This window comes from Lynx rufus, unplaced genomic scaffold (genome assembly GCF_022079265.1).
Source record: "Lynx rufus isolate CCGP_SWC_20201006 ecotype Redwood Valley unplaced genomic scaffold, mLynRuf1.p SCAF_2, whole genome shotgun sequence".
NCBI classification, from domain to species: Eukaryota; Metazoa; Chordata; class Mammalia; order Carnivora; family Felidae; genus Lynx; species Lynx rufus.
Genome location: NW_025814834.1, coordinates 103211287 through 103237777, shown reverse-complemented (window position 1 = coordinate 103237777; position 26491 = coordinate 103211287). Strand labels below are relative to the sequence as shown.

Below are 26491 nucleotides of genomic sequence, written 5' to 3'. Positions count from 1 at the left end.
GAGAGGCCGAGGATGCGGAGCTAAGGTGGGAGCAGAGAGAGCCAGAAGCAAGACTGCAAGCAGCCAGGCGCCCCCATCTCTAAAAGACACCAAGACAGGTGGACGCAGGGCAGAAGGAGGTGCTGACTGGAGTTGCCCCGGGGCAGGGCGGGGCGGGAAGGAGAGCCGGGTGAGGCGGGCACAGAAGCAGCTGGGACAAGTGTAGAGTTCAGCATGGGACATGCATCCCCATCTAGTCCCCACCACGATCTCTCAAGCAGCCCCTGCAGAAACCGAAGGAGCAGTGTTGGGGGTGTTCCGTGTGCATAGAGGTGGCGGGGGGGGGGGGGTGAGCTCACACTGAGGCAGAGAAAGAGCCAGAAGCCCACTGCCAGAGATGTCCCAATGGGCCGCACAGGTGAGGAAACACTGTGATAGGAACAAAAATGAGGCTTCAGGGAGACTGGTGGTCACGAATGAGGGGATCGCTTCTCATGGGTTTGAGCAGCAACTGGGAACAAGTCTGCCCTTGTAGGGAGGAATATTTCATCACCGGTAATATTTAGAATTGTTGGTGTATGGTGCTATTCAAAAGGAGTCTGACTTCTAGAAGGTTATGTCCTCTTCAAATATTTTTCCACGGGGACGCCTGGGTGGCTCAGTCAGTTAAGCATCAAACTTCGGCTCAGGTCATGATCTCACGGTTTGTGAGTTCGAGCCCCGCGTCGGGCTCTGTGCTGACGGCTCAGAGCCTGGAGCCTGCTTCAGATTCTGTGTCTCCCTCTCTCTCTATCTCTCCCTGACTCATGCTCTCTCTCTAAAATAAATAAACATTAAAACAATAATAAAAAATAAATAAATAAATAAATAAATAAATAAATAAATAAATAAATATTTTGCCACAGACAATGAACTCCCGCTATTGCTTGCAAGTGGGCAAGATCTCTCCCACCACCTACCTCTTGCTGTGCCACTGACAGAAGTCTCTTTCTTAGGCCCTGCTCTGTCCTGGGGAGGGAAGGCAGCCTGGAGACAGCCGACCCCGTGCACATCAGCCCTACACTATCCAGTCACGGCACAGTCCACCAGGAGTCCCCAGACCTCAGTCTGCCTGGCACAGGCGACGGCCTCTATCACCTCCACTGCCTCTGGAATCCACACCGCCAGTCCAGAGAAGTGCAGCTCCAGAGCCAGAGATAGCCAGATGGAGTGCTGACGAGTGGATGTAGAAACCAAGGGCCGGTCTGCTTGCCGCAGATCTCCAGCAGGCACTGCTGGTACTCTCTTTCTCCAGCTGGTGCACCCATCACCCGGCTCTGGGACTGCTGTTGCTTGGCCATTCTGGAAGGCTGGGCACTCCCATCCCTATCCTTCACTCCTTTACAGGTCATGCCTTAGTATATCATGGGCAATGCGTCCTTGTTTCCGCCTCTAAGAAACCTGGCCTGAGACCCTCCTGCCTCATTTATATATTTGCAACCACTGCTGTGTCTGAACTGTCCCAGTGGTCCTAGCCACACCCCCTCCACTTCTCCGCACTGGCTCAGTCACCAGAGTGAGCTTTCTCAAAGGTAGACCTGATCATGCCATTTCTCTGCTTAAATATTTCAGTAGTAAAATCTACATTTCCCACCAAAGCCTATGAGGCCATTCTCGCTCAGCCCCCTCCCCACTTGCCCTGCCTCTGAACTTGCAACCCACATCCATCACATGAACATTCTAGACCAGCCTAAGCGTGCTATGGCATTTCACTTTGCCCAAGCTACTGCCCTGCCCGGAGCACCCCTCTTCTCTCCGTTCTGCTCCCTTCTTCTGCTGGCTGATTTCTGGTTATCCTTCACAAACTCAGTTCACAGGGGTGCCTAGATGGCTCGGTGGGTTAAATGTCTGACTTCAGCTCAGGTCATGATCTCACAGTTCATGAGTTCAAGTCTCGTATCGGGCTCTATGCTGACAGTGCAGAGCCTGGAGCCTGCTTCGGATTCTGTGTCTCCCTCTCTCTCTGCCCCTCCCCTGCTCATGCTCTGTCTCTCTGTCTCAAAAATAAACAAACTCTAAACAAAACAAAACAAAAACAAAAAAAAAAAAAACAAAAAAAATCCACAACACCTCAGTTCAGAGATATTCTCCTCTAGAAAATCCTGTCTGAGCACTTCCCACCCCCTGTCCCAAATGCCCTCACTTCCCACTGCACTGGGTTAGGTGTCTTTGCTCTGAATACACCCACATTAGACATTAGGATTGTCTGCTTAGTCATGATCTCAGCTCTTAAGCATCTCTGTGTACTCAGTACCTAACATGGTGCATTGCACCCACTGGCATTCAGTAAACATCTAATGAATGAATGAATCCCAAATAAAGAACCCACCCAAAGGGTACCTTCAACCCTCAAGGTAGCCTAGGATGAACAGAGAACATTTAAGGTGAAAGCCATTTCAAATCCTTCCCTCCTGCCCTATAACCAGATGTTTTTAGATTGAACGAAGCAGAAGACAGTTTGGACAGTTAACAGTTGTTAAGTAAAGGGCATAAAGCCTTGGGAGGATACTGCCTGCTGCCAGTATGTGTGAAGGAAAAAAGGAGCATGCTTATCCTTTGACAGATTTTTAAAAATTTCACACCATTATACACAGTAGCTCAGTTTAATAAACTGTTTAGCTGAAATTTTCATTCTGATTATAAATGAAGGGCATTATGTACAAAATAGTTTGGGAAAAGCTTCTCATAGAGTTGGTAGATTTATGTATTAAGAATCAGACTAATGTCTGCACTATAAGCTACATTGTTTTCACCAGTTTATTAAACGATTGTTCTCAATTCCTTTTTTTAACTTTTTTTTAATGTTTATTTATTTTTGTTTGTTTTTTTATTTTTATTTATTTATTTTTTTTTCAACGTTTATTTATTTTTGGGACAGAGAGAGGCAGAGCATGAACGGGGGAGGGGCAGAGAGAGAGGGAGACACAGAATCGGAAACAGGCTCCAGGCTCTGAGCCATCAGCCCAGAGCCTGATGCGGGGCTCGAACTCACGTACCGTGAGATCGTGACCTGGCTGAAGTCGGACGCTTAACCGACTGCGCCACCCAGGCGCCCCAATGTTTATTTATTTTTGAAAGAGAGAGAGAAAGAGACAGAGTGTGAGCAGAAGAGGGCAGAGAGAGAGAGAGAGAGGGAGACAGAGAATCCAAAGCAGGCTCCAGGCTCTGAACTGTCAGCACACAGCCTGACACGGGGCTGGCACCCATGAACCATGAGATCGTGATCTGAGCCAAAGTTGGACGCTTAACCGACTGAGCCACCCAGGTGCCCCTGCCATTGTTCTCAGTTCCTAAGCCTGGCTTATGACCCAAACAAAAAGTAATTTGAAATTTGTGGAGGGAAAAAAGGAAAGAAAGAAGGAGGGAAGGAAGGAGGGAAGGAAGGAAGGAAGGAAGGAAGGAAGGAAGGAAGGAAGGAAAGAAGGATTCAAGAACTAGGAAGTTAGATAGTTCTTACTTTTCTACCACTTTGATTTTCATAAAAGTCACGATAGTCACCCATTTAAAGGAAATAGCTATATTTGGCCTCAAAATGCATAGAGTGAGTGGGTCCTGCCAGGAGGGACTCAACTTTGCAGAGCACTTAGCACTGACAAGGACTGGGTGAAGACAGGAAGGGTTGAAGAGGGGGAGAGAGGAAATACTGGGATACAGCTCTGGCAAAATGTGTTCCAGAAAATAAAGAGGGCTGAAGGGCAAGGGGGCAAGAATATATGTCAGTGAAAATGTCAAAATCTGATAATACCCATCGTTCGGCAGTGGTATAGGCAGACAGGAATTCTCCTGCGCTGCAGGTAGGCGTGTGAATGGGCATAGCCATTCTGGAAAACAAGCTGGTGTTACAAAGTTAACAGTGAACTTGTGGTAGACCATCCACTTGTAGATGCATACCCTGGAGAAACTCTAGAACATGTGCTCCACACCACGTGCAGGGAGACACATCAGCAGTGCTGGTCAAAGCAAGGCACCTGGGTGGCTGAGCATCCACTTTCAGGCTCAGGTCATGATCTCACTGTTCATGAGTTCATAGTTCAAGCCCCGCATCGGACTCACTGCTGTCAGCACAGAGCATGCTTCTTCAGATCCTCTGTCACCCCCACTCTCTGCCTCTCCCTCGCTCATGCTCTCTCTCAAAAATAAATAAAACGTTAAAAAAAAACTAAAATAAAAAAAAATCGTGGTCAATCCATTCAGTGGACACCAACTCTAGCTACGTGAGTTAACATGGCGAAACCACAAAACCCTAATGTGGAATAGAAAAAGCAAGTTGCAGGAGAACTTACATACAGTAAGATTCCACTTATATAAAGATCCCACACTGGCAAAACGAAACAATGTGTTACTTAGGGGTGCATGCGTATGTGGCAAAACTACTAAAATACATCAAAGAAATGATTATCACAAAAGTCCAAGTAGTAGCTGCAAAGTTACTGGTGATGTGTTATGTCTTGAAGGCAGTGTTCATTATATTATTATTGTTTAAATCTTACACATGACTATATATTCTTCTGTGTGTACTATTTATTTGTAATTCTTAAAGAATTTGAGAAAAAAAGTATAGACGGATGGAGAGTCAGAGGTCACGGGAAGGTGCGTGGGCTGGGGGGCGGGTAGGAGGAGAAGGTTACACATCGGCTGAACTAAGGCCACTATTTCAGAATTAATTTGGGGGTTTCGCTCAAGGATGCCAAATGGTGGGGCGCCTGGGTGGTGCAGTCGGTTAAGCGTCCGACTTCAGCCAGGTCACGATCTCGCGGTCCGTGAGTTCGAGCCCCGCGTCGGGCTCTGGGCTGATGGCTCAGAGCCTGGAGCCTGTTTCCGATTCTGTGTCTCCCTCTCTCTCTGCCCCTCCCCCGTTCATGCTCTGTCTCTCTCTGTCCCAAAAATAAATAAACGTTGAAAAAAAAAAAAAAAAAAGGATGCCAAATGGTACTACAAAGGAAGGGCCATGAAGCTATACATATTAGTCTATAAGCGGTCCCTCATCCCAAAGGGTTCAGCTGGCTCTCTCTCTACCTAACCCTGCTATCTGGTCATTAGCAATTTGTACGCACCCTGCTCAGTGCTGCTGCAGGCACTTGAACTCGCTTTCACCCCCAAAGCATGCTGAAGCCCAGTCTTTGTTCACCATCTGGACCTATAGCAAGAGACATCTAGTATCTGCCAGCTACTGGGTGAATTAACACCCTCCAGTGGCTAAATCACCTATAAGATATAGTCCAGGCTCTCTGCTGCCACCATGCCTTTGTACGTGCTATTTCCCCGCCTCAAATGCCATCCTCATATTCTACCACCCTATGGAGTCCTCTTAGGACAACCAGATGTCACCCCCAGAGAAGTGAGGAGTAATCACTCCCATTTCTCCAGTCAGCTTCATCTTCTGGGCCTATATAGGACCCCCAATGTGTCTCTAATACATACAGCACTTAGCGATCGATGTGATTAACCGATGCCTTGATTCTATCCCCATTAGACTCTGAGACATTCAGAATCAGAACCTTTGTCGATTTACCTTTTTGCCATGGGTGATATTCAAAGTGTCAATCAATCGGGACTTCTGAGCAGCACTCAAGTAGAGTGGCTATAAGGCTGAGGCTGTGTCCTGCAGATGTCTCCCCCCGACCCCCAAATTGCCAGGTATCAACAACTTAGTTGCTGAGTCATTCAAAGGTGGCACGGAGGGCAGGAAAGGGGCCAGGCAGCTGGGATGGAGGGACGGGAGCTCAGGACGGTATATATTTCCCAACCAGTATAGAAGTAATAACAACTGGCATGGCCATTATATAGCTTTATCTAACAGCTCAGGATCCATCTTTTTATATCTCTAGGGACAGGTAGAGATATTTAGGTATGCGTAGTAAATATTTAATAAATATTTACTGGAAAAAAACAACAACAGGTACATGACACGGGAGACTATTTTCCCAATAAGACAGGGTCGAGGAATCTTGAGACGTGGCTTGGACAGTCACTTTCTGTTCTTTTTGCTTTCCCACCCAAAGCAGAGTTGGGTTAACGGATGGGCACAAGATCCAAGTTGGTCCGATAAGACTCAATCCTGGGACTTTTGCTCGAACACCCCCAACCCCTCCAGTCCCTGCAACCCCTGTTGCCAACAGTGCTTAAAGCTTCTGGCAGCTTTCTTACCCCTGTGAAGGGGAAGCCTCTTGTGAAAGAAGCCTGCAGAGAGGGAAGCAGAACCAAGAAATGGAGAGAGGCAGGCTCCTGAAAGCTGATTTAAACCCCTAGAACCAGCCGTGCCTGAAGATCCACCTTGCAGCTTTCAGTTAAATGGCCCCATAAATTCCCTTCCTTGCTCACGATATTGTGACATGGGCTTTTGTTTTTGTTTTACCTTTCCGACTATTAAGTCCAGGCTGACTCAGCCAGAAAATTACAAACCTAGGAAAAATACAAATCTCAGTTTCTGTTATGCGTATCTCTTAACTTTTCATGACCTATGACGTTTTGGTGGGTCATCTTGGTAACTCACCTTTCACCAAGGAGAACATCTGATAGATTTATAAATGAGGGAAAGTCCAGTGTGTTCATGACAGGATAGGCATGGATAGGAATGAGCAAAGTGTCATCTCCCTAAAATTAATGGGAAAAAAAGTCAAGTTTATCATACTGGAGGCTATAATTTTCAAAGGTGAACCTGTAGGCACTTTATTGCTTATGTTGTCTTCTATCGTTAAAAATATTTCCTTAAGAAAGCTGAGTGCTTAAACAGAACATTAGACATACTGAGCTTTCTTAGCTATAACCAAAATGTAGGAGATTCTAAGCACATTTCATTGAAGCGATATTCACTATTACCCAGGGGAGATGATGCCTTTGTGTAGACACAAAGACAGTAATCTATCAGCTTCTATTTCAGAAAATTAGAAGAAAACACAATCGGCAGTAGCCTGAGAGGAACAGAAACCATGATGGCAGCAGCTGATCCAGATGGCACCGAACAGTAAACAATGAACTGGTATAGGGCACATCTACTTCCAGCCCTGCCTAACGTATGACCTTGAACAAGACCGTTAACCTCTCCAGGCCTCGATTCTTCCTTTGCAAAATGGGAGTAATTTTGCCTTCACTTTAAAGGTATTTAAAAAAAAAATTTTTTTAATGTTTATTTATTTTTGAGACAGACAGAGACAGAGCATGAACAGGGGAGGGGCAGAGAGAGAGGGAGACACAGAATCGGAAGCAGGCTCCAGGCTCTGAGCCATCAGCCCAGAGCCCGACGCAGGGCTCGAACTCACGGACCGCGAGATCGTGGCCTGAGCTGAAGTCGGACGCTTAATCAACTGAGTCACCCAGGCGCCCCTAAAGGTATTTTTAAGAATGAAAGTCGGTGCTGGCCTGGAAGAGTTAAGAGCACTGCATAAATGCAAGGTATCATTATTAGCGCTACCATTAAGTAGCAGCAAAAGTGCTGTGGCGCTCTGTACGTCTGCCCTCGAGATTTGTATTCTTGGTATAGATACTCCTTCTGAAAGCAATACTCTAATTTTTAGTTGAGCTTTTTTATTTTCTGTTTAAAAACTGAAACTCACTGGGGCGCCTGGGTAGCTCCGTAGGTTAAAGCATCTGACTTCGGCTCAGGTCATGATCTCCCAGTAAGTGAGTTCGGGCCCCACGTCAGGCTCTGTGCTGACAGCTCGGGGCCTGGAGCCTGCTTCGGGTTCTGTGTCTCCCCTTCTCTCCGTGCCCCTCCCTCACTTGTGCTCTGTCTCTCTCTCTGCCTCTCAAAAATGAATGTCTCAAAAATTTTTTAAAAATGAAAAAAAAAATTGAAACTCATTGATCACTAAAACATACTCTTCCAGTTTTAGTTTTGAAAAATTAAATTTAGGGGCGCCTGGGTGGCGCAGTCAGTTAAGCGTCCGACTTCAGCCAGGTCACGATCTCGCGGTCCGTGAGTTCGAGCCCCGCGTCAGGCTCTGGGCTGATGGCTCAGAGCCTGGAGCCTGTTTCCGATTCTGTGTCTCCCTCTCCCTCTGCCCCTCCCCCGTTCATGCTCTGTCTCTCTCTGTCCCAAAAATAAATAAACGTTGAAAAAAAAAAAATTAAAAATTAAATTTAGTTCACCCGAAGGCTTCTTGCCTTGCAAGAGCCAGACGTGGGAGAGCAAAGGGAACTGTCGTGGTGGGGGGGGACAGTCTGAAGAGAGGGATTGACAGCACGTGGAGCTGGGCTCCGGCTGGAGGCCACGGGATGAATTCACTGGCTTAGAAGAGGCTCACAGGGACTCACATGGCGCAGCCAGCTGGGGTCAGGCCACACAGGCTCCCACCTCCCTGCAGACCCCCAGGGCTGCCTCTGAGGGCCTTCCCACAGGACACCATCCGGTCCCTGGGGTTTATAATCACAAATTAGGGGTGTTGCTAATTTTGTAACCTAGCACTTAAAGGAGTATGTCGAAGCTACTTGAAAAAGTCCTTATCAACTCCTAGCGCTACACGATAAATGAGGTTTCTAGGCCAGGGCAGGCAGGACACCTACAGCAAATGATGTCTCTGCCCTGGTTCTTTGTGGCTCTCACACCTGGGCCCATGTCACTGGACAAGGACCCTCGTGCCACTCACGCCAACTGCCCAAGGAACATACGCACTGGGTGAGAACTTCACTTACCGTATCATTTCTTCATTCTTCCCTCAGGATGGAAGTCTTGACATCCTTCTGCCCCTTACCCCAAAAACACCAATTTTAAGAAAACTTACCTTACAGTGAACCCGAATGCAGTCGTAATAGTATCGCCACTCATCCGGAGAAAATGTAATGGTGATTGTGAGGGACAAGCCGGGGACAAGGTGGTGTTCCTAGAAGACAAGTAGGCAGTCATGGGGACAGGCCCCAGAGCACACAGGCTGTCATGGGGACAGGCCCCGTCCCAAGCCGACCTACCACCCAGAAAGCCACAACCTAACAAAGAACACAGTGGAGAATAGGTAACCGGACCACACTTACCTTTTTCACATACTTGATCTGAAAGTATTCGGTTTGAGGGGGTAAAATATGCACATGTGTGTCTTCATTGGAAATATTGACCAGATGCTGCGAGAAACAGAGAAGCATTCAGAGAAAACACGGTCTTATGTATCTGCGTACTTACCTCCTCATTTATTTAGACCTTACCTTGTTCCTGAAGGGATTTGAGGAGATAGAATTTATTGTTTAACTTTCAAAAAGATTTGAAATGCATCACACCCCATTTAAAGAATAATAAAATAAACACAACCCCATTTAAAGGACAATAAAGCACACCCACGTGCCTTCTGTCCAGACTAGGGGCTTTACGAGAGCCTGTAGCCCCCAGGAAGCTATCTGCTTGGGCACATGCCCCTCCTCCCCAGTCCTGACCAGTTACCTTGTGTGCCTTTTTGTTGAACTCAGTTAACCTCAAAAACAAAACTGCCGGGGGATGCCTGGTGGCTCAGTCAGTTGAGCGTCTGACTTTGGCTCAGGTCATGATCTCACTATTTGTGAGTTCAAGCCCTACATCAGGCTCGCTGCTGTCAGCTTGTCAGCAGAGCCCGCTTTGGATCCTCTGTCCCCTCCTCTCTACTCCTCCCCTGCTTGCAATCTCCCATAAATAAACAAAAATTTAAAAAACAAAACCAAACCTGCCAGTCATCTTGCCAGCAAAAATGGGTTTATTCAGAAACAGCAGAGAACTGCAAACCAGGACGTGCAGGCTACTGAAAAACCCATACACAAGTGCCCAGACTAAAGGAGAGGGCTGCTCTCTTATATTGGAAAGGGGGAAAGGGGGAGAGCTGTTATAAACAAAAAGTCCATTGGGGTAAACTCCACTGGAGTTTGAAGTATAGGAGTTTTTCACTGGCCGAGCTGTGGCTGGTCTCTCATTGGCTGGGCTGTTGCTAGGGCAGGAGGAAAACCTTCCTTTTTCCTGCTGAGATAGTAGCATAGTACCTAAGGTACATCTCTTCCTATTGGGTGTGCAATTGCAGAGTGGTGGGGGCGTGAGAGCTCCCCCTGCTGGCCACCAGACTCCTCTCAGAACCAGGTTGCCTTTCATTAAGGAATTTTCACAACTCCATTTAGGCCTGTGACTCAACTAAGAAGAAGCCAGCTACCCGGTCATCTCCCACAGTTTCTGGAATTACATGCCACTGGTGCTGGGGGCCCAGCAACACTTAGGCGGTCAAAAAAATTAGGAAAAAGGCCTGTGGCTAGGACAGCCTCCAATCCATCCCTGGGGCAAATGGGAAAGAAGTCCAGGTCGGGAATTCTCTGCCTGTGAGGTAGGACAATATGATGGACAAATTAACTCGGTCTCCAAGTACAGGTGTCTTTCCTCCTTCTGCTTGAGATGGGACCAAGAACTTTGGAATCTGGGGGTTTGGGCTTCACCTGGGCAAGGAACAGTTAAGAGGAGTTTGGTTTCCAAAGTCTAGGCCAGAGGCTGGGCCTGTCACAGGGCCCGTTGTCCAACACTGAAGCCCTAAATTAAAATTCAGATATTACTTCCTGATGACGTTACAGTAGTGTTTGCATTTGTTAAAAGTTCTTTTTTGTCACCTCTGAACATGCCTAAAGTGACCCTGTGTTTTGGCATATCTTTTCTTTTTTTTAATATGCTAAAAGCCTTAAAAAAACAAAAAACAAAAAACTAAAAAAGTTCTCCAGGCCACTCCTGACCTCCAACGAGCCTGCAGAGGGGCAGTTTTGGTGAAGGTGTGGGCTCCTGGGGCCCTGCTCTTGAGAGGGGGTCTTTCAACAGAGATTGGGGGGACAGGTATGCTGGGACCCAGGATGCCTGGGGCCTGTGTTCATCACACCCAGAACCCTGGGGTGGTGGGACCTGCCTGGAGGTGGAGAGGTAGCCATGCAGCCCCAGGACCTGGAAGCCTTGACAAAGAACTCGGCACCCTGGGGCGCCTGGGTGGCTCAGTGGGTTGAGCATCTGACTTAGGCTCACATCATGATCTTGCAGTTCATGAGTTTGAGCCCCACGTCGGGCTCACTGCTGTCAGAGCAAAGCCCACTTGGGATCCGCTATCCCCCTCTCTCTGCCCCTCCCCTGCTTACATTCACTCAAAAATAAACAAACATTAAAAAAAAAAAGAACTCTATGCCCATGCTTGTCATCAAGGGAAGCCCTCGCGTTGGAGTCCAAGAATTGGGAGTAGAGGTGGTTTATATTGTCTGTCACTTAAAAAAAAAATCCTGGGGCGCCTGGGTGGCGCAGTCGGTTAAGCGTCCGACTTCAGCCAGGTCACGATCTCGCGGTCCGCGAGTTCGAGCCCCGCGTCAGGCTCTGGGCTGATGGCTCAGAGCCTGGAGCCTGTTTCTGATTCTGTGTCTCCCTCTCTCTCTGCCCCTCCCCCGTTCATGCTCTGTCTCTCTCTGTCCCAAAAATAAATAAATGTTGGGGAAAAAAAAATCCAGTATGAGGATAGGACAACAAACAAGGGTGGTAGGGACTGCTTTTACTGTGTATCCCAGGTGTGTATTTCTTAGAAGAAATCAGTAATCTGCACTCTAGGAGTACTTAGTGCACACTGCAAGATCCTAACCCAGAGTCCATACTCCAGAGGTGGCTACTAAAAGCACTTCAATCCTGTTCACCTAAACTGACACTAGAGGGTCTTCAATATAAGCATAAGGGATGTTCAGGGTATACGTACTAACTAGGAACATCATACAGGCATTCCCGCTCTTAAACGAAAGGCACAGGAGAACCTGGTGAGCCCAGAGCCCAGTGTCCTTTACAGTGACCTCCAAAGACCCAGGACTCCTTTAGGTCTTGCGTTTTGCACAGCACAAAACATGTTGTTAGCCCGTCGGAAGGGTGGCCAATCTTACCCACAGATGCTCCTGCATCTGCTGCCCGCAAAGCTTCCTTGCAAGGAGCTAATGGCTGGGCCTTCCTGGAGACTGCGAGTATGGAAATTCCTTTTTGCCTGCTTGCTAGTAAGTGTCTTATGCGTGGCACAATTTCTTCTTGGGCCTGTTTGCATTGCAGCAGATAAACCTGGTAGTGAGGCTGCTGGGAGGGGACCGGTGGCTCCCATCTCCCATCGGGGTCAGATTATCAATATGCACCTGGCAATGAGACATAACTTCATGGACTTAGGTCAGTTTGCAATCAGCAGCATCACGGGCTATAGAGAGGTCCGTCCTCAAAGCTCCTGAGGTGGCTCAGCTGCTCCAGTCTTCCTGAATGGGAGGAGACAGAAGCTGGCTCTCCCGAGACTGGAGAAGCGGCCAGCACCTGTGGGTGAGGGCCCAGCCACAACTTGATTGTAAAAAATACAGAAGGGGCGGGCGCCTGGGTGGCTCGGTCGGTTGAGCGTCTGACTCTTGATTTCGGCTCAGGTCATGATCCCGCAGTTGGTGGGATCAAGCCCCCTATCAGGCTCTGCACTGACAGAGTGGAGCCTGCTTGGGATTCTCTCTCCCTCTCTGTCTCTACCCCTGCCCTACTCGCGCTCTAGGTCTCTCTCTCAAAATAAATAAATAAACATTTAAAAAAAAGTAGAAACCTGATGCTTCCTCCAACCTGAGTGTGGCAGAGCAAATTCAAACATGCCCACTACTCATTTGTAGGTGAAGCCTATGCTTTGGAACTCAGGAGATAATACCTGCATTGTCAAATGAATAAAAAAATAGCAATAAGAAAATACTGAAATAATTTCTTAAATAATTAAACAACATAGATCCCATTTATGATCATAAAAGATGTATTCTCTGGCTATACATTGCAGGGGGGTGGGGAGGATCTTAAAGGCTGCAATAGGGAATTGAAAACTAAGACTATTATTTCAGAAAGCCTGAAGCAACTGTTAATTTATGTAAGATAAGTCTGTATAGGCTAACAACTTTGTTTTGGGCTGGCTGTGGCAACACTGCTTGTCTCATGAGAAAATGGAGTAATGATTTATTTAATAAATATAGTTTCCCAAACAAAATCTTTCTTCCAAGGGGGTAAAAATAATTTAAGAGGTCTTTGTTTTGAGAAACACTATTTCCGATTTTGAAATAAGTTGAAGCATTGATCTCAATATGAATCCAAGCGAAATGCTTTCAATCCTTTAACCAGATCTGGATCAATCTCAAATGTTAATGAACAATTTATTGTGGTTTTAAACCCACATTCAATCATTCCATTCTTGGGAAATTTGCATAGTTTCCTGTAGCAACACCAAGATAAAAACAGAGCTGGATTTTCCCCGTGTTTGGCAAGAATCTCAAGGTAATTGCCTTAGGCTTCCGCTTAACTCTGCTGGTGGAAACAGGAGGCTTGGCTCTCCCAAGATCTCCCAGAAGGCTATTAAGATGAAATCATTTTTCACATGTATCTATTCCTGTTTGTACAAAAGAGATGATCCCTATTCTTCAACAGAATGAAGCTTTCACCTCCCTCCCCAAACCCTACAGTCTAGGTAAACCAGATTGCAAGCTAGTATGCAAATATGCAGCATGGACCCTGAACTTCTCAACGTCTTCCTTTATGCCCTGAATATCCTTTTCCCACTTCTCTTTCCTTCTGGGCTATATCAAGTGGCTTCTCCTCCTCATGCTTATCTTTTTGTTTTTAAGAAACAAAACTTTCTTTTTTAAGTAATCTCTACACCCAGTGTGGGGCTCAAACTTATAACCGCAAGATCAAGAGTCACATGTTCTGGGGTGTCTGGGTAGCTCAGTCAGTTAAGCCTCCGACTCTTGACTTCAGCTCAGGTCATGATCTCACGGTCTGTGAGTTCAAGCCCCACGTTGGGCTCTCCACTGACAGTGTGGAACCTACTCGAGATTCTCAATCTCTTTCTCTCTCTGCCCCTCCATTCCCCTCAAAAATAAATAAATAAACAATAAAAAAAAAAAAGAGTCACCTGCTTTACCAACTGAGCCAGCCAGACGCCCCCACAAGATTTTTTTTTAAATCATGACCATCCTGGCCTAAATATCTTCAACATCATTAGTCTTTAGGGAGATGCAAATAAAATGTGCAAATACACAAAAATACAAATAAAGTAGTGAGTTGAACGGTGGCCTCAGGAAGGCATGTTCATATCCTAACACCTGGAGCCTGTGAATGTGACCTTATTTGACAAAAGGATCATTGTGGGTGTTGTTAAGGACCTTGAGATTCAATCATCCTGAATTACCCAGGTAGGCCTCAGTCCAATAACCTGTCTGTGTACGAGAAGAGAAGACAGAGAGTCAGAGAGGGCCATGGGAAGGCAGAGGCAGAGAGTGGAGTCATGTAGCCACAAGCCAAGCAACGCCTGCCAGAAGCTGCCGGAGGCGAAACTACATTCTCCCCAAGAACCTCTGGAGGGAGCACAGCTCTGCCGACACCTTGATTTCGGACTCTGACCTCCAGAATAAATCTCTGGCTTACTAAGATCCTCAGTTTGTGGTTATTTGTTAGAGCAGCCACAGAAAACTAACACACCATATAACCCAACAATTCTACTCCTTGGTATACATCCAGGAGGACTGAAAATAAGTCCACGCAAAAACTCGTACACAAGTGTCCCTAAGAGTGCTATTCATAGGAGGCTCAAAGTTGAAACCCAGACATCCATCGGATGAATGGCTGAACAAAACATGGTATAGGCATACAATGGAACAGTATTCAGTCATGGAAAGGAAGGAAGTACTGATAGATGCCACAAGTCGGGTGAGCCTGGGAAACATTAGGCCAAATGACAGAAGCCAGTCACACAAGACTACATGTTATATGATTCCACTTATATGAAATGTCCAGAGTAGTTAAGTCTATACCAATGGAAAGCAGATTAGTGGGCGCCTGGGGTAAAGGTAGACTGGGTGAAGGAATAAGGAGAGTGAGGGTGCTGGGGGGGTGGGGTGGGGAGTGAATTGTTTATTCATTAATTATTATAAACAGCGAGGAACTCTGAAAGATAATTATTTTAATTCTACCCTACCACCGTTGAGGCAGCAAACCTAATATCAGGAAAAATAAGCTTCAAAATCAATTATTAACCTGGGTCTTTGATGCTGTGTTCTAAGAAATGTGTCCTCATTAGTTGGGGTGGGGGGGGATTTCCTATTCACCATTCTAAACTCTAACCCTTTTTCCGAGGGGAAACACTTGGCACCTAACAGATTTCTCTCCGGATTCATTCTCTCTACCCACTTGGAGGCACGAGGACTCACGGAAATGGCGTTGTTTGTTGGGGACTGCCTGATAGAAACCTGACTTCACTTCCTGACGGCTTGGCCATGTGTCAGCTTCTTCTCCTTGACCTGAGCAATCCAACACAATACTTGGAGTTCTTTCTTAAAATGACCCACTCTGGGGCGCCTGGGTGGCGCAGTCGGTTAAGCGTCCGACTTCAGCCAGGTCACGATCTCGCGGTCCGTGAGTTCGAGCCCCGTGTCGGGCTCTGGGCTGATGGCTCAGAGCCTGGAGCCTGTTTCCGATTCTGTGTCTCCCTCTCTCTCTGCCCCTCCCCCGTTCATGCTCTGTCTCTCTCTGTCCCAAAAATAAATAAATGTTGAAAAAATAAATAAATAAATAAATAAATAAAATAAAATAAAATGACCCACTCTAAGACATGGCTTCTAAGAATGCATCACGTCTAAAAGTAGAGACTCTTGAGGCATCTGGTGACAGAGCCAGAGGGGGGAACATCGTGTACAAAGCCAGAGTCTCAGAGGGCCCTAGTGAAGAGAGCCCACCTCTGCCCCACTCCCAACACATGTGCAGATGCCATTGTGGCTCAGATCCAGAACCCAGTAGGAGTAGTTCTGAGATGTCCTGCTCCGTGTGACTTTAGGGGGTCGATGTGAGGTCATTGAGGTTGTAGAGGTGACTTAAATGTTCAGGTCCCTAGAAGCATAGAAGTTAGGGATGCTGTGGCCACCCAGAGCCCACCCCAGTTTGAACATGCCGTCGATGAAGGGCACCCACGAAGCTCTGTGGTGGACTGAAGTCCGTCCTTTCCACTGTCCCTTCTGGAGCCTGTCCAGTGGAGCTGACCCTTGCCACCAGACCCAGCTAGAATCTCTCTGGTCAGAATGGATGAATTAGGCATGGGCATCAGACCTGAACAGGTGGAACAGAACCCTCACCAGAGCCTCTTAGGAAAGGGATACCCCTTTCCCTGGTGGTGTAGGCTTGGAGCAAGCAGGCACTGGTTTAGAGGAAGGCAGCCGAAAAGTCAAAGTCGGTCTCTATCACTTCCTAGCTGTGTGTTCTTGAGCCAACTATTGAACCTCCTGGAATCCTGGTTTCCTCGTCTATAGACTGAGAGTAATAGTACAACCTCCACAGAGCAAGTGTAAGGACGAAATTGAATCATGGGAGGCACAGGGCACCCAGCTCCTAGCCCCTAAGAGCCAGTTAGCAATGACACCCATTCGAAAAGAATGCCGTGAGGAGCCTTTGGCGGGAGAAAGTAGCTTGTCCAAGGACACTGGTACAACTTTAAAATTTCTCATCCTAGAACCATCTTTCTGGCCCAATTGACATTCGTGCTTCTGCAGATTACGCTGCTCTTTAAATGAATAATATAGGTGCAGAACATTCACGTCATGTCATTACTATGATTAGTTATCCCACTTAAAAAATACCTACCAGAATCTGTTGGTGTTGTTCTTCTACTTGATAGCCTCCAAAATGCACTACGCCAGGTTTTGCCTGTATGACCGTATTATTCAGAAGTTTTGCATAAACCTCTATAAAAGCAATGTAAACAAGTACATCAGGAGATGAGACATAAAAGAAAATCTTAAATAAAAGAAGATCCTGTTAAGGTGGGCTCTCTTTAGGATATTTTAAGCCTATGAAAGTTTCAGACAGAGGACACAGATGTGAACCAGATTAATGATCTATTCCAAATGAACTGTACTGCTTCTCCCAATTTTTACACATTGTTTGGGAGATGTTATCATCACAATACAAATTCACATGTACTGTTGACCACTTAGTGAAATAATCTGCTCTTCACGTTTTGTGCAAGTCTTCAAAATAAAATGCGAGCTTGTAAAAAGCACGCGCCTTATCTTTGCTGCTCCGTATAACACCAAGATTACCTAGCATGCGATGAATATCCAAACACCAAGTGTTAGTTTTCTAATGTGTGTTTAACTGTTATTCTTTCATTTCCTCTGGATAGAATTACAATGTGATAGAATAATTCTAAAGCTCTGAATAATTATCGCTCTGGACAGAAAAGTCTCCAGCTGCTATTACTATAATGTGAATGTCTTGTCTTTTCTTTTCTTTTCTTTTTTTCAGTTTTGAGAACAAGGTTTAAACAGCTGATCTCTTTTACAAAAGGGTACAGGCTCAGTCCCTTAAGTGTCTAACTGTTGATTTGGGCTCAGGTCATGATCTCACAGTTTGTGAGTTCCAGTCCCACGTTGGGTTCTGCGCTGACAGTGTAGAGCCTGCTTGGGATTCCCTCTCTCTGCTCCTCCCCCTGCTTGCTCTCTAGCTCTTTCTCAAAATAAATAAAAATTAAAAAAAAAAAAGTGTCACTGTTTCAAAGAAGACATCCAGATGGCCAACAGACACATGAAAACATACTCAACATCACTCATCATGAGGGAAATACAAATCAAAACCACACAGATACCACCTCACGCCGGTCAGAGTGGCTAAAATTAACAACTCAGGAAACAACAGATGCTGGCGAGGATGTGGAGAAACGGAAACCCTCTTGGACTGTTGGTGGGAATGCAACCTGGTGCAGCCACTCTGGAAAACCGTATGGAGGTTCCTCAAAAAAAAATTAAAAGTAGAACTACCCTATGACCCAGCAATAGCACTGCTAGGAATTTATCCAAAGGATACAGGAGTGCTGATGCATAGGGGCACATGTACCCCAATGTTTATAGCAGTACTTTCAACAATAGCCAAATTATGGAAAGAGCCTAAATGTCCATTAACTGATGAGTGGATAAAGAAGATGTGGTTTATGTATGCAATGGAATACTACTTGGCAATGAGAAAGAATGAAATCTGGCCATTTGTAGCAACGTGGATGGAACTGGAGGGTATTATGCTAAGTGAAATAAGTCAGGCAGAGAAAGACAGATACCATATGGTTTCATTCCTATGTGGAACCTGAGAAACTTAACAGAAGACCACGGGGGAAGGGGAGGGGAAAAAAAGAATTACAGAGAGGGAGGGAGGCAAACCATAAGAGACTCTTAAATACAGAGAACAAACTGAGGGTTGATGGGGATGAAGGGGGGGAGGGGAAATGGGTGATGGGCATTGAGGAGGGCACTTGTTGGGACGAGCACTGGGTGTTGTATGTAAGCGATGAATCACGGGAATCTACTCCCGAAAACAAGCGCACACTGTATGCTCTGTATGTTAGCCAAGTTGACAATAAAATATATTAAAAAAAAAAAAAAAGCATCCAGGTCTACACAACTTTTCCCAGCTCTTCATTCAGGCAGGAACTGAGATGTGTAGGAGGCACTGGGAACCCACTACCCCATTGTCTCTGTGCCTTTAGCGCTGATGTCAGGCATTTGTTCGTAATCCTCACTCCAACCCTGCGCAGCAGGTATTATTTCCATTGTGCAGATGAAGGAGCTGAGACTCAACAAGATTAAGCAACTTGCCCACGGCTGGTAGTTGAAAATCAAGCCCAGGTCTGATTCCAGCTGCTAGACTGCCTCCTTCAATACGAATGCACCATCCAATTTCTCACCAACGGTGACTTTTCACCTTTGGCTATATCCACACCCTGTGAGCCACAGATCCCCCACCCCGCTCCTTAGCCCAGTGTGATTCTTGTAAACATCTAGAGTGAGTGTGAAATGGTTGGTGTTCTTGCTCCTCACCAGGTGAGCTGAACACTGTCATCAGCTTTGGGCCAAAGTGAAGGGCTGGAATGGGGTTAAGGATGGTCTTTCTGGGGATAGATGATCTCTGTCGGTTATCTGATCATTTTTTTAAGTATTGAAATGAACATTATTTGGTAATTTTTTAAAGATTTTATTTTTAAGTAATCTCTAGACCCAAGGTGGGGCTCGAATTCACAACCCTGAGATCAAGATTCACACGCTCCTCTGAGTGAGCCAGCCAGGTGCCCCATTTGAAAAAATTTTTTCAAGTTTATTTATTTATTTTTGAGAGAGAGAGAGCACACGCACATGAGCACAAGGGATGGGCAGGGAGAGAAGGGAGAGAGAATCCCAGGCAGGCTCCACACTCACCTTGGAGCCCAACATGGGGCTTGATCTCCCAACTGACCATGAGATCATGGCCTGAGCTGAAATCAAGAGTCAGAAGCCTCACCGACTGAGCCACCCAGGCACCCCTATTTGGTAAATTTTTTAGATGCTGGATGTTTTGCTTTTGTTTTTAGAGCCACAAACAGGTGTAAAATAGGCATTGCTCTGCTAATACCCCCAGAAATAGTTGAGTATATTAATCTGCATTCAATAAGTTCTACGGTAATGAAAGAGCCACACCAAATTACTGCATTTCCAGCATTTGTGATGGGCCTTGCAAGATGAATTGGAAGCCAGCTAGTGTGATGGTAGAGAGCTGGACATTGGGCTACAACGACTGAACACCACCTCCCCACTCAGCTGTGCCGCCTTGGGGAATTCGTTTGACCTCTCTGATTGTCAGCTTTCCCAACAGTAAAATGAAAACAGAACGCTGATGTTGTGCAGAATGAGTGAGAATAACGTAGGCCGAATGATTAGTCTTCTACATAATCACTAGAGGATCTACCAGGCTTTCCACGTACATAGAATGGGAGAGATGTGCACGGAAAAAAGCAAGGGGGTATTAAGTGCATGTGGTCTTGAAGGAGCAGGAGTAATGGTGTGGCTGCAGCTGGGGGTGAGAGGTACAGAGCATGGTAGGCCTGGGGGGCGGGGCCGAGTAGGCAAGTTCACATCCACGGCAGAGGAGGCCAAATGCCAAGGGAAAGAATCGCAGCTCTATTCCGTATGCAAGGGAACCGCTGAGAGCATCTGAGCAGAACAGGGGCAGGGACAGCCGTGATTCCACAAAGGAAACTGACGGGGTATGAAGGTCGGAAGGAGGAGAGCACTACAATATCCTAGTGACCTGCTGAGGCAGTGGGGACAGATAGGTAAGATATTTGAGGAAGTGGGAGCAGCAGAACTTGGTGACTCATGTACACCACAAGGACCTATCACGTGAGTGGATGGGCCTAAATAGAACCATTGTTCTTAATAATAAAACCTATTGTAAGCCTATAAGACAATATAGAGAGATCAGCACCAAAAATTTCTTTGTGCTTTCTGGACTTTGGATCCTCTGCGATCCAACTTACTTGATTAGATTCCAACTTACTTGATTCTAGAAGGTGATTAGGTACTGGAGTTCTTTTCTTAGGCTCCTCCACGAGGCTCCTCAAAAGGAGGGGAGATACGTTAGTAAATGGTTCTTTGACACTGTTTAGTTCTCTGCTGGGGGTTTTCACCACTGCCATTTTATCATGAAAAATTGAGTCTCCTTTTTAGAGCCAAAGGTCACTTCCTGGGAAGAAAACAGTAGCAGTATGAGAAACCACGCACATTTTTTTTTTTCTCAATCTTTAACAAACGTACCTCTGTGACTGTGCGGTTAACTGTGGCCCAGGCCCTCCCTGCCTCCCTGCCTTTGCCGGCCACTCCATTCCCACACAGGGCTGTCCCATTAATCTGGCGTCACATATCACACCCCAATCTCCTGCCGTCGCTCAAAACCCTTCGGTGGCCCTTAATTTTCAAGAGCTTTTCCCAAACTCTAGTCCTGAGATGCTTTGGACTCCTGAAGGGAAAAATAAAGGCACTCACAATCAAAAAAATCAGAAAATGTTGAAGTAAATAGTTAAACAGGCCTCTTCTGAGATTTCTCCAAATCAGTTTCTTACCTGCATGTGACCATGAAACCCTTTAACATTTGGAGACACTATTTATAAGACACTGGCATTTTTGAGCCACCTTCCTGGGCCCCTCTCTGGCGTGAAAAGGAGACAGGGTAGCCAATAGGCCCCCTCCACCACCAGGGGGTGCATTCCTAGGGGCTCTGTCCCAGGACCTAGGATCCCAGTTCATGTTGACCCTTTGTCAGACTTGCGTTTCCTTAACATTCATTTCAAGTTCCACCCTCTTCATAAAGGCCACACTGACCCCAACACCCTTCAACATACTTTACAACTACTGCCTCTACTACTCATGAGGTATGAATGATTTATTGCCATGTACAAGCCTAGGCATCTTGGTATCTTCTACAGCTAAGTCTCTAAACTGGGGGTCCTTGGACAAGCAAGCTTGCGGGGGCTGCTCTGTGATGCCTCTGAGACTGAATGTAAAATCCGGTCTGGATCTTCACGTGCTTGCTTTTTTTTTTTTTTTTTTTTTTTTCCTGGAGAAGACTCATAGCTTTAGATTCTCCGGAGTCCACAACAGCAAGCAAAATACAGTGACTATACTGAAGCAGGTGTTTACCAATCATTTTCTGAAAATTTCTCCTTTCCCCTTACCCCCAGCCCCAGCACCTCTGAAGATTCCCTACTCCTCAGCACAGCCTCTACCTCACCTGCTTCGTTCCCTTTCATCCCTTCAACACCTGCCTCAAAGTTCACTTTCCAGCCCCCTCTCCTTGGGGCCCCTCAAATTCCCCGCCTGTACTTCAGGCAGGAACAATGCCTAAACCGTTTTCAGGAGAGCTCTCCTATTCCAGTTCACTCACTCCAGGGTGAACTTGTCTCTTTTCACACACCCCCATCCTTGGTCTCCTGGCCCCATCCTCTACCCGCAGGCCCTCTCATCCTAGCCAGACGCCTGCTCCCCCTCAGCGCCCCTTCACTCCATCTCCGGCTAGGGGTAGGGGTCGACCCCAGCCCCATGCACTACCCACATCCTCACTTAACCCTTTAGGTCCGACCTCTCCTCTGACCACCTGCCCGCGGTTCAGGCAGCCTCAGCAGCTCAGCGGCGGCCAAGGGGGCACCCCTAGCCCCAGGTCCCAGGCAGCTCACACGGGAGGTGGTTCCGGGGCGGGATTAGGCCGGCGCCGGCGCCAGCCACCGTCGCCATGACAACTAGGACGCGCTCCCAGGGTCGGCGGCCGGACGCGACCAAACTCCCCAGGGACGTGGGGGCGGGGGGGATACGGGCGGCAGGCGCTCGAGCTCCGGAGGCCGCTGGTGACTTCTGGGGACTCGAAGTAGTCTGTGCGGCCTGGGCAAGAACAGAGACAACGACTTAGGAGGTGCGAGGGCAATGGATTTCCGAAGGGAAATGGGAAAGTCATAAAAGTATAAAAAAGTATAAACTGGAATCCTGCGAGAGCAGATGGCGGAGAGCGGCTGACCCCCCAAGGGGCGGGGCCTCCTGAGCTCAGTGGGTGGAGCTTCCCGCCAGACATTCATTCACCCAATCACTTAATTCTTCAATATATTTTGTTTTCCGTTTTCTGTTATGGTAAATTTCAAACATATACGAAGGTAGGCAAATGGTATGATGAAGCTTCAACACCCATCTGTAACAATGATCAAATCACGGCCAGTCTTTGTTTCCTGTATACCTTCCCCCTATTCCCTGTATTCTTTTGAAAATCTCAGGCATCATTTCATCCATAAATATTTCAGAATATACCTCCAAAAGATAAAAATTCTTAAAAAAAAAAAAAGAGTACAACCACAATGCCAGTACCTTAATAAGTTACAGTGATTTAACATCTTCACTTACCCAATACCCAATAGTTCCACAAATGACTTACATGTCATGTTTAGAGTTGCCAGTCTGAATCAGAATTCGAATAAAACCCACACGTTACAACAGACTGATATGTCTTTAGGTGTCTTTTAACCAACATGTTCTCCCTCCATTTCTTTTTGTTGTTGTTGCAACTTATTCACTGAAGAAACTGTTTGTGTTCTGATACTGGTATTTAGGAGTTATACACCATGAAGCTGGACCTGCCCCCCCAGACCTCCTGCCCTGTCTACTCACCCTGCCCACCCATGGACATTATTCCATACACAGACAGCTTGGGCTTCTCTCTTCCCAGGAGTTGTCCTTGTCTCGTTTTTTCATTATATGACTTGACACTTGCGTGATATTATTTATGGCTTCATGTCGATAAGAAATTATAGCAGGAATCCAATAAGAATACCTGCCTTTCCCACACCCACATCACTTGTTGTGCTCTATGTGGTCCCCACCTCCCCCACGCACACTCACACTGGGAATATTTACTTTTCCCATCATCCTATTTTCCAATCCCTCCCCCACTGCCATCATCACTGGGTAAAAATCTGCCCATCTTTCAAGACTGGTGCTAGCGATGGTATATTTTCTACCCTCCTTGAACCAGAAGGACTGTTTCCTTCCTCCGGGTTCCCACACACTTTCTTCTATCATCTTTTTTGGCACTTATCTTTTTATATGTTGCACCTCTTATTACTTGTGTGTCTTAAACTGTGAAATTCTTATCAGGAGGGGACTGTGCCTTATCTTTGGATCTCCCACAGCCCTTGACACAGATCTTTGTTTATGGTGATTACCCAGTAACTGTTGGCCAAGTGGATGAAAAAAATCTATCTGCTTATACAGTAGGTTGTTTTAGTTCTTTCTGTTTTGTTGCCCCAACAAAGTTGTAGATTTTAGAACAAGTACTGTGTTTCCCACAGTCCCAGACCTTTCTACTCCAGCTTAAATCATCAAATGCTTGTTTCCATATACTTTTTAGTGGGTCTTGGGTAAGACCCATTAAAATCCTTAGTTTTTTTCATTTTTTATTTTATTTTATTTTTTAATGTTTATTTATTTTTGAGACAGAGAGACAGAGCATGAACGGGGGAGGGACAGAGAGAGAGGGAGACACAGAATCCGAAACAGGCTCCAGGCTCTGAGCGGTCAGCACAGAGCCCGATGAGGGGCTCGAACTCATGGACCGCGAGATCATGACCTGAGCCGAAGTCGGACGCTTAACCGACCAAGCCACCCAGTCGCCCCTAGTTTTTTTAATTTTTAATTTAAAAAATCCTTATTTTTTTTCCTTAGGTAAATTTGGCAATGTCCTTATTTCATATGTAAAGATAGACACGAACATAGATATATAGATATCGATATCGATATAAGATGTAGGTTCTCTGCACAATTCACCAAAGTGCATATTATAGTGTAGTGGACATTTCTGGTTGTGTACTCCCACCTTTCAGCTTTGATCAGGCTTCTCCCCAGTCCCTGATCCCCAGATCCCCACTTCCAGCAGTAGATGCTGGTTAGTCTATGCTGGTCATGGAAACTTCTGTCCTCTTGCCCACCACTGATTTACTGTTGAGTATGTAACCCAATTCTGGCCACAGAGACATTAGGAAAAGGCTTCCGGGAAACTTCTGGAAAATACATAAACAGATAATGTTTCATAAATACAGTATCTTTCTCTTTCTGGACATTGTAGTATCCAGAAGTGATTCCTTGGAAATGCAGCAGCCATCAGAGGCCAGGAGGGGCCTGAGGGTGAAGGTGAAGCTGGTGAGAAGGATTAGCAGGGCAAGGAGACAGGAAGAAGATTCTGGACCTGCATGACGTCATCTCACCTCTGCTTGTCTGGTGCCCGCATCCCGTTATCTCCTTTCAACTGAAATCGTTCTGACATACAATGATTTCTAGGCACTCACCACTCAAAGCGTGCACTTTAGCAGAGGAACCTGTTAGAAATGCAGAATTTCAGGTCACCCAGACCTACTAAATCAGAACCTAAATATAAATAAGATCCCCCAGAGATTCACAGACACATTTTAAAGTTTGAGAATCACTAAACAAATGACCTACAATTACAGCTGTTTTCCACGATCAATTATTTAACCAATTCATTTATGTATTTCACATTTATTTCACTGAGAGTTTGCGGTGAGCAGAATACAAAGGTATCCCAGCCTCTGCCAAACTAAGTCAATGAAATGAGTATAATAACAGACACAGAAGCTATAAACAATAAGCTTCAGAAGCACAGGGAACAGCTCATTTCCTTCCTTAAAACTCATCTGTGGCTTCATATTGTATGGAAAAGAAAATGCAAAACCCTTAACATAACTTTCAAGGCTTGGCAGAACCTTACTTCTGGCCTTCTCTCTCCTCCTTCTCTCACCACACCCCACGGTGCATCCCCTGGTGTGCTGGGTTAAAGCTGGCTGAAAAAATTCTGACACTCCTCTCATGGAGAGGTGGGGTCCCTGGGCCCTGCCCATGAATCTAGGTAGGTCTGTGACTGCTTTAACCTCCCAGTCCAAGCCTGCCTGAATTTGGGACTGCAACATTTGTAGGAAATAATAAAATGGTGGTTGCTTCAAGCATGCAAGCTCTGGGATAGATATAGCTGCAGCGATAAATAACCCGAAACTCGGCCAGTTCCTACTCAGCCTAAGGATCCCTTCCTTAGAGGGGCGTTTACTGGCTTCCTTTTCTAAATCAGGCCCTACCCCAACCCCACCACCCTCTCTCCCAGCACTGGGTGCTCTCCCTTCAATGCACTTACTGCAGCGTGTGATTCTAGACCAATGGGCTTACCTCTCTGATGTCTGTCTTCCTGATGTCTACCTCTTCTGAAGTCAGCTGATGGCCTGACTTGTTCACTACTGTATACTTATCACCTTGCACTCTGCCTGGCACATGGGAGGACCTCCAAAATATTTGTAGGATCAGGTCATTAATGATTTATGCCAACAGAGATCTAAATTTCTACATACGTATACATATATTATATGTATATGTACATGCATATGTATATATTTTTGGAATATTTATATATTTGGAATATATATATATTTATATATATTTGGAATATGAATGATATACAGTTCAAAATACCCACATAATGCCTGGACTTCCTCACAACATGACCACTGGATTCCAAGGACAAGTGTCCCAGGACAGAGCCAGGCATATGCTAGCCGTATGACCTAACCTTGAAAGTTGCACAGTTCTACTTTCACCTCATTCTACCCATTGAGGCCATTCTCAAAGATCCACTCTTTTATAAGAGGGAACATAGACTTGTAGGGGCCAAGGGCAGGCCACTCCAAGATGGGCCACTTTGTCAGGAAGATTATTTTGAATTAAAAAGCAATCATGGGGCCCCTGGGTGGCTCAGTCAGTTAAGCATCCTACTTCAGCTCAGGTCATGATCTCACAGTTCACAAGTTCGAGCCCCGGGTCTGGCTCTGTGCTGACAGCTCGGAGCCTGGAGCCTGCTTTGGATTCTGTGTCTCCCTCTCTCTCTACCCCTCCCCGGCTCTCTCTGTCTCTCTCAAAAATAAATATACATTAAAAAAAATTTTTTTAAGCAATCAAGGGGCACTTGGGTGGCTCAGAGGGTTAAGTGTCCTGCTCTGGATTTCAGCTCAGTTCATGATCTCACTATTCATGGGATCGAGCCCCGAGTTGGATTCTGCACTGGCAGCCCAGAACCTGCTTGGGATTCTCTCTCTCTCCCTCCTTCCCTCTCTCTGTTTCTCCCTCTGCCCTTCCCCTGCTCGTGCAC

The 26491-nt window shown here is 46.2% G+C and overlaps 1 protein-coding gene across 1 annotated transcript in view; it reads right to left on the bottom strand.

The window, feature by feature from the left end:
• The window catches only part of CFAP221 (cilia and flagella associated protein 221), a 104624-nt gene extending 84177 nt beyond the window's left edge, over positions 1–20447 (bottom strand). The window contains exons 1-5 of the mRNA XM_047085581.1: positions 20309–20447; positions 16592–16692; positions 8986–9072; positions 8739–8837; positions 6512–6612 (exon numbers count right to left, since the gene is read on the bottom strand). Of these exons, the coding sequence (XP_046941537.1) occupies positions 6512–6612; positions 8739–8837; positions 8986–9072; positions 16592–16692; positions 20309–20447 (527 nt within the window). The remainder of the gene's footprint in view (positions 1–6511; positions 6613–8738; positions 8838–8985; positions 9073–16591; positions 16693–20308) is intronic.
• Positions 20448–26491: the final 6044 nt, after the last annotated feature.